The 15,865-nt window shown below is 36.7% G+C and overlaps 1 protein-coding gene across 1 annotated transcript in view; it reads right to left on the bottom strand.

Moving 5' to 3' along the window:
* LOC102132468 (ankyrin repeat domain-containing protein 30B-like) overlaps positions 1–15,865 on the bottom strand; it is a 115,042-nt gene that overhangs the window by 62,173 nt on the left and 37,004 nt on the right. The window contains 8 exon segments of the mRNA XM_065520015.1: positions 706–796; positions 2,260–2,321; positions 5,295–5,367; positions 5,461–5,489; positions 10,030–10,120; positions 11,878–11,939; positions 15,145–15,217; positions 15,316–15,344. Of these exon segments, the coding sequence (XP_065376087.1) occupies positions 706–796; positions 2,260–2,321; positions 5,295–5,367; positions 5,461–5,489; positions 10,030–10,120; positions 11,878–11,939; positions 15,145–15,217; positions 15,316–15,344 (510 nt within the window).

Below are 15,865 nucleotides of genomic sequence, written 5' to 3'. Positions count from 1 at the left end.
ATTAAAAATGCAGAATCCCAAGTCGGCTGGATCACAGTGTGAATTGTTAACAAGGTTTCCAGCTGATTTTCTAACGTCTGAAAACTTCTGGTCTATACGGAGAGTATGTGACAAATTACATACACGTGTGGCCGTGCATATATGCTTATTCTCACCTACTGCAAATACAACACAGCTCTCCATGGTCAGGTGCTTCCATCCCTAATGGCTTCCCACCAGTGAGAAAGACGGGAAGAGTCACAATATTTTTAAGCTAATTCTCTGGTAAGGTCTGGTACTAGAAGGTCACTTTATATTCTTCCCAAATTTCTAACCATACCCGATCTTTTCCTAAAGAATCATTTCATTTTACCGTCCTCCATTATATTAAACCTGCTTCTTGTTCCTTCCTGTACTCTGTGTACCGTCTGTCTTTCTCAGTCTTCATTTCCTCTTTTACTACTGTCTTCTTTCTTATTTTCTCATTTTCCTCAGGTCTTGGAATATCTTGAATTCAAACTAATAATTCAGATCCCTTTCAGCGCTCTCAATGTAGTCTGTTGCCAACACCTGATAAGACGTACAACTTATCACCATTTCAGTTCTCTTCTTTCCCATGCTTTGCATTTAGGAGGTGATTTTCTTTGGCTATTAGGGGATATTCCTCCTCATCAGTTTAGAGAAATATTTGGTCAAATGAAATTTTAAGTAAAAAATGGTTCTTACCTCTTAATTTTCCACTTATTGTATCGAATTCTTTTCGATGTGTAGCCTTGGGTAAACACTCATCATTCTGTAAAAGATTCTCAAGGAAATTCTGTTAAAAGTAATATCAATAAATAATTTCAATGGAGAAATCCCAATAATGAAGAGTATCAAAATTTCCTAATTAAAATCTTTTGGAAGAACACAGTTTCCTACTTTACAAGCAATTCGACTTAAGAGCAGACGTGTGTTGAAACCCAAAACATTTTGATAGAAAACCTCACGTAACGCTCTCTACATCAAGCTTATCTATCTGTACGTTCATGACGCTATGAACTTGGTTAGTGAGAAGGAAAAACAAATCACATGCACAAAATAATTCACTCCTGCGTATTTCAAAAAGTAACTCTCTTAAAAATATCTAACTAGTGTTGTAGTCCTCATCAAAAATAAGCATGACATTTCAAACAAAATACAATACACTTGCTAGTTGCCATAACATATACCGCATTAAACATTTAAGCTATTCATGATCAGAGAATCGTTTAGTGTTAAAAATGATGCATGTCATGAAGAGAACTTTGAGGGTCTGTCATATAATGTATGCACAGAATGTTGAAAAAGTTGCTTCATTTCAGTCAACAGGGGCTTAAAACAAGCAACGAGTTTTTGACAAAATTTATGCTGATCGAAAAAGTGCTTCAGTAGAATGTAAATGCAGTAAGAAAGAAAAATTATGTCATGTCTAAACGAAAGCAAACAAATATTAAAATCTTTTTGTCTGATGACAAATCAGATAAAATCTACTTGTCTATTGACTTCCACCCTTTGCTGTTACCACCAGGCAGCAGCTGCTTATTTCTAAGAGGTCACACATTGTCCACGTCTTTCCACAGCTGTGACCTTAAAATACATCACTATTAGTTGACGCTCATGCTGCTGCAGCTTGACTGCCTGCCATAAAGGGACTCGAGGAGTTCTTTTGTGAAAATAATTTATATTTTTCAAAAGACTATTCAACCAATATTCTTGTTATTATAGTCCCACAAGGTTTCCTATTCCTCACACTTTTCTTTCTCCTGAAAAGTTCCTCAGGTCTACACTGAACAAGAAAGAAATGTCAATATGTCAAGTCCCCGCCATTAACTTTTCAGGTCCCAGCTCTTACAATACTGCAGTTTAAACTGTCTCTCTATGAATCCAATTAGAACTTTTGTACATCTAGATAGATATACCACAGAATCATAAATTTGCCCACAGCTGGACTCAGTGTAGTTCTTTCACTTTTAGACAAACTTATTTCAGATCCCACGTGAATTTCTCGTGGCTTCTAAGCCTTGTTTTTTACACTATAGCACACTGGCTTCTTAAGTTAATCCTAGATATTAGGAGAATTTCACTACGAAGCAGTAATCTACTTAGCACATAGATTCTCCATTAAGCGTATTCTGAAAAACATCAAACATAATTTGGGGGTGACATAGGCAGAGGTGAGAAAATAAAGTCTAAGCCTCTGATTTTACATTTTCGTATCATGCAATACTAATATTTTTAAAAATCAGTTATACACGGTACCTCAAAATCCAAACAACCTTCTTCGTCGTCCTTTTGTTTGGATGGTGATGGGAACTTCCGAGCTATAAAAGGTTAATCACAGATACATTCATGAGAACATTTCTCTATTGTAAACTTTAAAAACACATACAAATCGACTTTCATTCACGAATCTGAGGTGTTTTCCTCTGTAGACAGTATATTCTTTTTGTCGATTACTGTCACTACTTCTATAGTCAATCCGTTAGAATTGAAATCTAAAAAGACTGAAAATTAACATATCATTCACTACAAGGCAGAAAAAAGGAAATTTGACTAACTCGTATGCATTTTTCTTCACGAAGCAGTCATATCCTCTTCTCCCGTGAAACACAGCAAGTTCTGTACTTGCTGTTCTTTCAGAAAACTTTAATAACCTATCATCTCTCATTTCGTTGTAAATTTTCATTTTGTAGTATTATTTAGTTTGCTTGACTTCGCAATCTCTATTACACGGTTCTTCAAAAAAGATGATTTATCCACGAACAAGATTTTTTAGGGATGTTACCTTTTGATGTTAGTAAACTATATGTCCAACCCTTTTACATTGCAGTATGCCATGACAGTATATTGGGTGTGTTTTGGGTGTGTATATGTTTTAGGAAGAGAAGCTTAAAAAAGTTTTATTGCATATAGATTAAGAACTGCTTTAATCACAGTGACATAGTTCTTCCCTAATGCAGCAATATCTTCAGAGTCAGCTTGTGAGACCTTGGAGAAACATCGGGATTGTGTAGGTAAAACTAATTGCCCTAAGTAATCTAACGTTCCCACGTGTTATAGGACAAAATCAAGGCCCACACAAGACTTGAGGAGCTCTCAGGCCCATGAGACAGAAAATGAATTTATACCAAAAATGACGTCCAGTTCTCTTTATCAACAAAAAGTACAAATTACAACTATTTGAATCAGGTTAAAGAAACAAGCAAACATGCACAACTGAAACCTAAGTGACCGTTTCACTGTTAAGGGTATGTTTATCATTTGACATCCATCAACCGTATATCTGGTTTTGAAAAGTAAATTTAACTTGTGATTTCAGCATCCCTGAAGTTCACATTTCATGCAGAGGGTCCAAGAAACTCAAATCGTACTTTCGTATGACACCACCTTCACTCATTTTCAGAAAAGTACCCTGGATCCCTGGATCGCTTCAGAGATCTAACGTGTTGCAACACCATAGCTCTAAAATCCGTGGGTCACAGTTTGAATTGTTAGTGAAATGTATGATTGGACAAGGAAATACTTTAAATATTTTAGTTTTGATTTCTAACAAATAAAAAGTCAGTAGATAAAACTAACTCAAAGACTCTGAAATCTGCATGTTTTCATTTTTATTTATTACTTATCAGCATAAAAATTGTATAGTTAACTACGGTACAGTCATACAAGGGAATTTTATACGCAAACGAATATGAAAAACCACAGTTAATTGTGTCCACTATGGATGTCTCTAAAAATTATCACGCTGATCACAAAAGAATGTTGCCAAAAATTACACTGTACACCCATGTACACATTAGAAGTTGAAAAAACATTTTACATATTAAATATGAGCACGCACACACGTTGTAAAATATTTAAACATGCATAAGAATTGTTTAAAAAAGTAGTTTAGAATATTGGTCACTTCTAGACAATAAGTGGGACTAGTGTAAAAAGACTCTGGGGCCGGGTGTGGTGGCTCACGCCTCTAAAGCCAGCACTTTGGGAGGCCGAGGTGGGCGGAACACCAGGTCAGCAGATCGAGACCAATCGGGCTAACATGGTGAAACCCCGTCTCCTTTAGAAAATACAAAAAATTAGCCGGACTTGGTGGCGGGCGCCTGTAGTCCCACTACTCCGGAGGCTGAGGCAGGAGAATGCCGTGAACCCGGGAGGCGGGCTTACAGTGAGCCGAGATCCCACCACTGCTCCCCAGCCTGGGCCAGAGAGTGAGCCAGCGAGACTCCCTCTCGAAAAAAGGAAAAGAAAGAAAAAAGAAAATCTAAGACATGAAAACAAATTCCACACATAGTCTATAACCACACACATACGCTGTGAGGTGTTGTTTGTTCCTTTGCTTTTTGAGATGGAGTCTCACTCTGTCACTCAGGCTAAAGTGGCACAAGCTCGGCTCACTGCAACTTCTGCCTCCTAGGTTCAAGCGATTCTCCTGCCTCAGCCTCCAGAGTAGCTGAGATTACAGGCACCCACCACCACAACTGGCGATTTTTGGTTATTTTCTGTAGAGATGGGGTTTCACTATGTTGACCAGGTTGGTCTGGGACTCATGACTTTCAGTTATCTGCCCGCCTTGGTCCCCCGAAATGCTAGGATTACAGGCATGTGTCACCGTGCACAGCCTAGTGTAAAATGTTTCAAACGTGCCTGGGAATGACAACCAAAACTAATTCAGGCTGTTTTGTACCTCTAGGCAATTAATTACAGTAGCATAAAAAGTGACTCGAATGCTTTAGAGTCGCTCTTCTAAAACGCTGTGTCTAGCAAAGAGCCATCAAGTCATGATTTTTTAAAATTATAAGTCACACACACACACACACAGAAACACACACACACACCCCACACACCCACTCAGTCACCGAATCAGAAAAAAAGAAACTGATTTTCTTTCGATTCTCAGAGTGACAACACTCACAACTGTCATGTCAGCAAGTGAAACTTTCCTCTAAGATCAGAATTCCAATCAGCGTTTGAACCACTGCAAATATTTCACAGTCTCAAAATTCACCTGTCTGAAAACCAAGCACGTACAGAAATTGCAAATTGGAAACGTTATACTATCAGGACATTAAAGTTGAACCACATGAGGTTAAGCAGAATATTTTTTTAAACTCTTAATCTTAGGCTTGTAAATGGCATTTTCTCAAACATAAATACTAGCATTGGCAGTATTTGTACCAAGATTTCCCGTCAAATTTTGAAAAGAAAACAACACTGGGAATAAAAGGGCTCTCAGCATTTCAAATATTTTAATATTCTTCTTTCCAGAGTAAAATTAAAATTACAAAATTTACCTGCTTTGACTGTTTCTCTGTCCTTCAATTCTAAGGCTTTATTTGGATTAGAAGCTTTCATTCCACCGGTAGGCTACATGGGTTTGGAAATAAAATAATTAATATATAATGTATACTTCATAAAATATATAGTTAATATTCAAGATAAAAATAGAAAAGTTGTTACCTGCAGAAGACCATCTTTATCAGAAGACTCTAAAAGAAAAGGGACATATATAATTGACAATATGCAAGCCTGACAAAGCCTACCAAACATTCACACAGTGTGAATATGAAGATGAATCCTCATGCTTGGATGGAAAAGGGATTACACTGGGTTGTGGGGTCTTTTGGGTTATTGTCTTTGTTAACATGCCAACGTGACAGAAATATCCCTAAGAAAATTTAACAAATAAATTTCGTCAAACACGCTGTGAAGATTTCCACAGTGAAAAGATATTTAAAGTGACAATAACTAAAGCAGAAAAATCCTAATACCAGTAGGAGTAAGCTGCCATATAAGGAAAGAAGTTGTATTCAGTAAGATGACCAAGTCATGACCCCCGCCCCCTCAAAAACACGAGATGTCCAAGCTGATGGTAGAATGCTATGATATACAGTTAAGGAAACACATGAGAATCACTTATGTCAAAATACTACAAGTAGCTCTTATGTTCTTCAATTTGTCCTGTAGTTTAGAAGTTGTAAATTTGCGATGAGGGTTCAAAGGTACAATTCACTTATCATTGCAGAGAATGCTCTAAATTTATCAGCATAAATATCTACTTGTAGAATAATAGTTAATAAATATGTTCATTTTTGTACCTGTGTGAAATATGAGTATTTTTACATTTATGGGGTTCTCTAGTTTAGTCCTCTTAAAATTTCCTGATCCACTTATACAAAAAGGTCAAAGCATACCCATCAACAGACTAATCCAGGCCCGGTGCAGCGGCTCATGCCTGTAATTCCAGCATTTTGGAAGGCCGAGGAGGGCGGATCTCTCGAGGCCAGGAGTTCCAAACCAGCCTGGCCAAAATAGCGAAACCTGTCTCCACAAAAATACAAAAATCAGCCAGGTATCGTGGCACATGCCTGGAACCCAAGCCACTCGGGGGCCTGAGCTATGGGAATCACTTGAATCCAGGAGGCGGAGGTTGCAGTTAGCCAAGATCATGCCACTGCACTCCAGCCTGGATGACAGAGCGAGATTCTGTCTCAACAAAAAGAAAAAAAAAACAAAAAACAAAACAAAAAAAACCTAATATGAAAGTATAAAAAACTAGAAGTCAATTTCCAGAGACTTTTTACGTATCATGAACCTGCGTGTTGCAATGTTAGAATAATGGTTATTGAAAATAACAATTTCAGCGTTCAAGGAATGAATTCTACAATTACTTTGTTGCTAAAATTTATTCTATTTGTTATACCATATGAGTTGTTAAACTACTGTTATGAAAAAGCTCTTATGAAACACTTAACTTCAAGAAATAACAGACATTTCTTTCACATAGAAATATATCCCTTTCATCAAATCATACTAATAAAATAGGCTTAATCTCTCAGTTTTCTCTACTTTTACATTTTTCAGTATGACATACCTTAATATATTTAGAAATACCACTTGTACATGTTGTTTCCCTTGAGAGATGATTGATCATCTCTCAATTAAGGCACTTCAGGGATATTAACCCTCTAAAACACACCAAATTTATGTCTAACCCTTTTAAGGCTAAATACGCATGATCATATTGCATGTATGTGTTTTAGAAAGAAAAGTGCTTAACATTGTATCCGATACGCTTTACATAAAAACCTGCTTTAATTACAATGAGAAGGTCGTTCTCGATTCATTAGTATCTTTCAAACTTACATCTGAAGCACTGAAGAAACCTCAGAAATTCAGATGTGAGAATTGATACCATTAATTCATGTGCTTGTTTTAGGTAAAAATATGATAAACGTACATCCTCACTAAGGGCAAAGACAGCAGAGTGCCATGAGATAGGAAATGAATATGTAACCAAAATATTTTCCTTTATGAAGAAAATAGCTGGCTTTCACTTTTCTAAGACAAGATAAAAAAGCAAAACAGGCAGAGATGAAACATTCACAGCTATCTCATCATCAAGGAACCGTTTACCACTTGGAACTTAGGAATCCTAGGCATGGTTGAAAACTCTATTTCTAAATTGTGATCTGATTTTCCTTGAAGTTCACAATCCAGGAAATACTACCCTAGTTATTTTCTTTTATTACTTTTATTTTTATAAAGGGGTACGCTGGAGATTTTTTAGAGTCAGGACAGGTCACATGGCATAGCCCGAAAGATTAGTGAGCCACATTTGTAATGGCTATTGAAATGTATGGCTTTGCATACCTGTATATTAAATACTTCACTTTTAATTTCTAATATAGCATGAAGCAGGACATACACTTAAACAAAGGCTTGTTGGCATCTGTAATTATACTTATGTTGCTTTTGAATCATCATGAAGAGAGTCTAATTAAACGTGGTGCTACGTGAACATGCAATATGCACACTACGAAATCTTTTTTTGTTGTTTTTTAGACGGAGTCCCGTCCTGTCGCCCAGGCTGAAGTGCAGGGGCGCGATCTCGGCTCACTGCAAGCTCCGCTTCCCGGGTTCTCGCATTCTCCTGCCTCAGCCTCCCGAGTAGCTGGGACTGCAGGTGCCCTCCACCAAGCCCGGCTAATTTTTTGTATGTTTTCGTAGAGACTGGGTTTCACCATGTTAGCCAGGATGGTCTCGATCTGCCCACCTCGTGATCCACCAGCCTTGGCTTCCCACAGTGCTGAGATTACAGGCGTGAGACACTGCGTCCGGCCTGAAATCTTTTTTTTTTTTTTTTTTTTTTTTTTTTTGAGATGGAGTCTTGCTCTCTCGCCCAGGCTGCAGTGCTGCGGCGGGATCTCAGCTCACTGCAAGCTCCGCCTCCCGGGTTCAAGCCATTCTCCTGACTCAGCCTCTGGAGTAGCTGGGACTACAGGCGCCCGCCACCAAGCCCGGCTAGTTTTTTGTGTTTTTTGGTAGAGAGGAAGTTTCGCCGTGTTAGCCAGGATGGTCTCGATCTCCTGACCTCGTGATCCACCCGTCTCGGCCTCCCAAAGTGCTGGGATTACAGGCTTGAGCCACCGCGCCCGGCCTAAAATCTTAAAATAAATGAAAGGCGATCTAATCGCCCAACAAAACAAAGTTGCTGTGGAATGACAAGAACACGGTACAACCATTTATATATGATGTTTGCAAAAAGCTTTAATACCAATATGTATATGCTGAGTGATGAGGAGAGAAGTGATCTTGAATCAGAGGAGCAAATCATGACACTGAGAAAATAAATGCAACAGCTGGACGGAGAATGCTACGCTGTGTCCTCAACGCAGCACATTAAAATAATATATATCATTGTATTGCAAGCATTCATCGTGCTCTTTACCATGTCCTGTCATTGAGAAGATACACCGTTCAAATGAGAGTTCAGCTGAATGTAGAATTCACATCTCCTCAGTGAAAGCGTTATGAATTGATCAGCTTGGATATATACTTAGAGAATAATACTCAATATAAATATTCACTGATTTTCATACCCAGATGGTATAATGGTATGCCAACATTTTTGTAATTTGTAGCTTAGCCATCTCAATATTTCTTGATCCACTCATGGAGGAAGATGTACAAAACTCATCAGGAATAGCAAATACGCTTTCAATATTGATATATCTGTTTCAAATTTAGTTGCAACAGACTTCTTAAATATTAATAACATTTTCTATATTAAAATCAGTACAGTACCTATGAATAACAACAATTTAAGTATTCAAGTAAAACATTCTGAATTTTCTTTCTTCTTCTTCTCTGGTTAAAAACATACTCAAAAATAAGAGCAACATAATGCTTTCTCCTGACCCTTTTCTGTCTTCACCTTCTATATCCGATTGCTCTTCCTCCACATTTCTCCCACGAAAGGCCTCTCCTCTTGCTACTCAGAACAAGGTCCAAGGACAACCAGCAACAACATCACCTGACATCTTATTAAAAATGCAGAATCCCTAGTCGGCTGAATCACAGTGTGAATTGTTAACAAGGTTTCCAGCTGATTTTCTAATGTCTGAAAACTTCTGGTCTATATGGAGTGTATATGAGAAATTACATACATTAGTGGCCGTGCATATATGCTTATTCCCACCTACTGCAAATACAACACAGCTCTCCATGGTGAAGTGCTTCCATCCCTCGCAGCTTCCCACCACTGAGAAAGTTGGAAAGAGTCACAGTATTTTTGCACTAATTCTCTGGTAATTTTTGGTACTGGAAAGTCACTTTATATTCTTCCCAAATTTCTAACCATACCCGATCTTTTCCTAAAGAATCATTTCATTTTACCATCCCGCATTATATAAACCTGCTTTTCGTTCCTTCCTGTACTCTGTGTACTCTCTGTCTTTCTCAGTCTTCATTTCCTCTTTTACTACTATCTTCTTTCTTATTTTCTCATTTTCCTCAGGTCTTGGAATATCTTGAATTCAAACTAATAATTCAGTTTCCTTTCAGCACTCTCAATGTACTCTGTTGCCAACACCTGATAAGAAGTACAATTTATCACAATTTCACTTCACATTTTTTCCATGCTTTGCATTTAGGAGGTACTTTTCTTTGGCTATTTGGTGGTATCCTTCCTCATCTGTTTATAGAAATACTTGGTCAAATGTCTCTTTAATTAAAAATGGTTCTTACCTTCTAATTTTCCACTTATTTTACTGAATTCTTTTTGATGTGTAGCCTTGGGTAAACATTCATCATTCTGTAAAAGATTCTCAAGGAAATTCTGTTAAAAGTAATATCAATAAATAATTTCAACGGAGAAATCCCAATAATGAAGAGTATCAAAATTTCCTAATTAAAATCTTTTGGAAGAACACAGTTTCCTACTTTACAAGCAATTTGACTTAAGAGCAGACATGTGTTGAAACCCAAAACATTTTGATAGAAAACCTCACGTAATGCTCTCTATATCAAGCTTATCTTTACGTTCATGATGCTATTAACTTGGTTAGTGAGAAGGAAAAACAAGTCACATGCACGAAATAATTCACTCCTGCGTATTTCAAAAAGTAACTCTCTTAAAAATATCTAGCTTGTGTTGTAGTCCTTATAAAAAATCAACATGACATTTCAAACAAAATACAATACACTTGCTAGTTGCCATAACACATACCGCATTAAACATTTAAACTGCCGGGCGTGGTGGCTCACGCCTGTAATCCCAGCACTTTGGGAGGCCGAGGTGGGCGGATCACAAGGTCAGGAGATCGAGACCATGGTGAAACCCCGTCTCTACTAAAAATAGAAAAAATTAGCCGGGCGCAGGGGCGGGCGCCTGTAGTCCCAGCTACTCGGGAGGCTGAGGCAGGAGAATGGTGTGAACCCGGGAGGCGGAGCTTGCAGTGAGCCGAGATTGCGCCACTGCACTCCAGCCTGGGCGACAGAGCAAGACTCCGTCTCAAAAAAAAAAAAAAAAAACAAAAAAACAAAAAACATTTAAACTATTCATGATGAGAGTGTCGTTTAGTGTTAAAAATGATGCATGTCATGAAGAGAACTTTGAGAGTCTGTCATGTAATGTATGCACAGATGTTGAAAACGCTTCTTTATTTTGGTAAACAGGAGCTTAAAACAAGCAACGTGTTTTTAACAAAATGTATGCTGATAGAAAAAGTGCTTGAATTGAATGTAAATGCAGTAAGAAAAAAATATGTCGTATCTAAATGAAAGCAAGCAAATATTAAAATCTTTTTGTCTGATGACAAATCAGATAAAATCTACTTGTCTATTGCCCTCCACCCTTTGCTGTTACCACCAGGCAGGAGCTGCTTATTTCTAAGAGGTCAGATATTTCCTATGTCTTTCCACAGTTGTGACCTTAAAATACATCACTATTGTTTGACGCTCATGCTGCTGCAACTTGACTGCCTGCCATAAAGGGACTCAAGGAGTTCTATTTGTGAAAATAATTTATATTTTTCAAAACACTACTCAACCAGTACTCTTGTTTTTATGGTCCCACAAGGTTTCCTATTCCTCACACTTTTCTTTCTCCTGAAATGTTCCCTCAGGTCTATACTGTACAATATAGAAGTGTCAATACATTCAAGTCCCAGGCGTTAACTTTTCAGGTACCAACTTTTAGAATACTGCAGTGTAGACTCTCTCTATGAATCCATTTAGAAATTTTGTACATCTAGATATACCACAGAGTCATAAATCTGCCCACAGGTGGACCCAGTATATTTCTTTTGCTTTTAGATAAACTTACTTCAGATCCCATGTGAATTTCTAGTGACTTCTAAGCCTTTTTTTAATACTGTACCCCACTGGCTTCTTAAATTAATCCTAGAAATTAGCAGAACTTCACTATGAAGCAGTTATCTACTTAGCACATAAATTCTCTATTAAGCGTATTCTGAAAAATATCAAACATGATTTGGGGGTGACATATGCAGAGGTGAGAAAGTCTAAGCCTCTGATTTTATGTTTTTGTATCATGCAATACTAATATTTTAAAAAATCAATAATACGCAGTACCTCAAAATCCAAGGAATTTTCTTCATTGTCCTTTTGTTTTGATCCTGATTGGAACATCTGAGCTATAAAAGGTTAATCACAGATACATTCATGAGAACTTTTCTCTACTATGAACTTTAAAAACATATACAAATCTACTTTCATTCACGAATCTGAGGTGTTTTCCTCTGTAGCTCGTATATTCTTTTTGTCGATTACAATCACTGCTTCTGTAGTCAATCCGCTAGAATTGAAATCTAAAAAATCTGACATTTAATGTTATATCATTCATTAAAATGCAGAAAATTATATTTTACTTGTGATCTCAACATCCGTAAAGTTCACATTTCATGCACAGGGTCCAAGAAACCAAATCATACCTTGGTATGTCACCATTTTCACTCATTTTTAGAAGTGTACCCTGGATGGTTTCAGAGATCTGACAAGTCGCAACACTGTAGCTCTATACTGTGTGGGTCACAGTTCGAATTGTTAGTGGAATGTATGACTTCACAAGGAAATACTTTAAATATTTTAGTTTTAATTTCCAATAACTAAAAATTCAGTATATAAAACTAACTTAAAGACTGAAATCTGCTTGTTTTCATTTTTATTTATTATTTATCAGCATAAAAATTGTGTAGTACATTCATACAATGGAATTTTATAAGCCACCTAATATTTAAAAACACAGTTAATTGTGTCCACTATGGATATCTCTAAAAATTATAATGCTTATCGAAAAACAATGTTGCCAAAAATTACATTGTACCACCATATACGCATGGGAAGTTGAAAAATATTTTACATATTAAATATGACTATGCACACCTGTTGTAAAATGTTTAAACATGCATAAGAATAGTTTTTAAAGATAGTTTATTATATTGGTTTCTTCTAGGCAATAAATAGTACTAGTGTACATCCCAAAGGACCTCTTTAAGGAGAACAACAAACCACTGCTCAGTGAAATAAAAGAGGATACAAACAAATGGAAGAGCATTCCATGCTCATGGATAGAAAGAACCAATATTGTGAAAATAGCCTTACTGCCCCAGGTAATTTATAGATTCAATGCCATCCCCATCAAGCTACCAATGAGTTTCTTCACAGAATTGGAAAAAACTACCTTAAAGTTCATATGGAACCAAAAAAGACCCCGCATTGCCAAGACAGTCTTAAGCCAAAAGAACAAAGCTGGAGGCATCACACTACCTGACTTAAAACTATACTACAAGTCTACAGTAACCAAAACAGCATGGTACCAGTACCAAAACAGAGATATAGACCAATGGAACAGAACAGAGCCCTCAAAATAATACCACACATCTACAGCCATCTGATCTTTGACAAACCTGACAAAAACAAGAAACGGGGAAAGGATTCCCTATTTAATAAATGGTGCTGGGAAACTTAGTTAGCCATAAGTAGAAAGCTGAAACTGGATCTTTTCCTTACTCCTTATACGAAAATTAATTCAAGATGGATTAGAGACTTAAATGTTAGACCTAATACCATAAAAACCCTAGAAGAAAACCTAGGTAATATCATTCAGGACACAGGCATGGGCAAGGACTTCATGTCTAAAACACAAAAAGCAATGGCAACAAAAGCAAAAATTGACAAATGGGATCTAATGAAACTAAAGAGCTTCTGCACGGCAAAGGAAACTACCATCAGAGTGAAGAGGCAACCTACAGAATGGGAGAACATTCTTGCAATCTACTCATCTGACAAAGGGCTAATATCCAGAACCTACAAAGAACTCAAACAAATTTACAAGAAAAAAACAAACAACCCTATCAAAAAGTGGGCAAAGGATATGAACAGACATTTCTCAAAAGAAGACATTCATACAGCCAACAGACACATGAAAAAATGCTCATCATCACTGGCCATCAGAGAAATGCAAATCAAAACCACAATGAGATACCATCTCACACCAGTTAGAATGGCAATCATTACAAAGTCAGGAAACAACAGGTGCTGGAGTGGATGTACAGAAATAGGAACACTTTTACACTTTTGGTGAGATTGTAAACTAGTTCAACCATTGTGGAAAACAGTGTGGTGATTCCTCAAGGATCTAGAACTAGAAATTCCATTTGACCCAGCCATCCCATTACTGGGTATATACCCAAAGGATTATAAATTATGCTGTTATAAAGACACATGCACACGTATGTTTATTGTGGCACTATTCACAATAGCAAAGACTTGGAATCAACCCAAATGTCCATCAGTGACAGACTGGATTAAGAAAATGCGGCACATATCCACCATGGAATACTACACAGTCATAAAAAAGGATGAGTTCGTGTCCTTTTTAGGGACATAGATGCAGCTGGAAACCATCATTCTCAGCAAACTATCCCAAGAACAGAAAACCAAATACCGCATATTCTCACTCATAGGTGGGAATTGAACAATGAGATCACTTGGACACAGGAAAGGGAACATCACACCCTAGGGCCTATTGTGGAGGGGGGACAGGGGAGGGATAGCATTAGGAGATATACCAAGTGTAGGTGACGAGTTAATGGGTGCAGCACACCAACATGGCACATGTATACATATGTAAGAAACCTGCATATTGTGCACATGTACCCTAGAACTTAAAGTATAGTAATAAAAATAATAATAAACAGTACTAGTGTAAAAAGACTCTAAAGCCAAATGCTTCAGAATCACAGTTTTATGAAAAAGTGTGTTTATCAAATATTCACAAAGAAATGACTGATTACTTTCCTCATCTTTACATAGTAAAGGTAAAACACACAAAAACAGACACACACAGGCACACACGATGAAACACACACACAAACACACATAGTTCACTAATCAGAGTTACTGATTTTCTTAGGATTCTCAAAGTGACAACACTGGAAATCAGGTCATTAATGTTGAAACACAAGTGTTATATCAATAAAAGAAGCGATCCGAAGTAAACCATGGAATTGAATCAAGCTTTGAAGAACTAAAAAAAATTAGATTTTCAAAATCCACCTTCTTGAATCCTTAAGAAATACAGAAGTTCAAAATAGAAAACATTACAGTTTTTGGATACAAAACTAGAAACACCTGAGGTTAAGGTTACATTTAAAAAAAACTATTGAAAATTACTGTTCTTGTAATATCAGGTTTTCAAATATAAATACCAGTATTGGCATTACTTAGATCAAATCTTTTCATCAAAGTTGAAAAAAATTAAGCATTGGAGATAGAAAGACTATCAAACTGTTCAATATTGAAATATTCATATTTCCATAGTTAAATTGAAAAATTTACCTATTCTCAATGTTTGTTCATTCTTCCATTTGAAGGCTTTATTTGGAACAGAGTTTTGCATTTTAGTGGCAGGCTAAATGGGTTTGGAAGCGAAATGATTATTAAAGAATGTATACTTCACAAAATACGTAGTTAATAGGTCATTAAAAATGAAATTATAAAACCAAATACCTTGAAGGCAGATGGCTTCTCAGGAGGCTCTTAAAAGCAAAAGAGATTTATCATCAATCATATGTAAATATGACAAAACCAACCACAAATGAATGCAGTGATAGTATCTAACTGAGTTCTCTTGGTTGACTTTGAGAATGAATACTTTAGATTTGGAAAGTTTGTTTAGGACACACACATGACAGGAATACACTGAAGAAAATATAAATAAAGGTTTCACAGATCATGCAGTTAAGACTTCAAAAGTGAGATTGTGTTTCACGTGTAAAAAGGGTTGATATGAGAAAATAAATGTCAAAGCTGAACATGGAATGCTACACCATGTACTAAATGAAACACATTAGAATCATTTATATTATTCCATTCATCATGTTATTTAATATGGCCTATCTTTGGAAAGGTATATAGTTATGATGAGAGTTCAGCTGAATGTAGACTTGACATCTCGTCAGTGAAGAGTTATGAATTGATCAGTTTGGATATATACTTAGGTCATAATACAAAATAGAAATATTTGTTGTTTTCCATAACCATGTGGTGTAATCATAGG

The sequence above is a fragment of the Macaca fascicularis genome, chromosome 9 (genome assembly GCF_037993035.2).
Source record: "Macaca fascicularis isolate 582-1 chromosome 9, T2T-MFA8v1.1".
NCBI classification, from domain to species: Eukaryota; Metazoa; Chordata; class Mammalia; order Primates; family Cercopithecidae; genus Macaca; species Macaca fascicularis.
The sequence above is the reverse complement of the archived record's forward strand: the minus strand, read 5'-3'. Positions and strand labels throughout refer to the sequence as shown.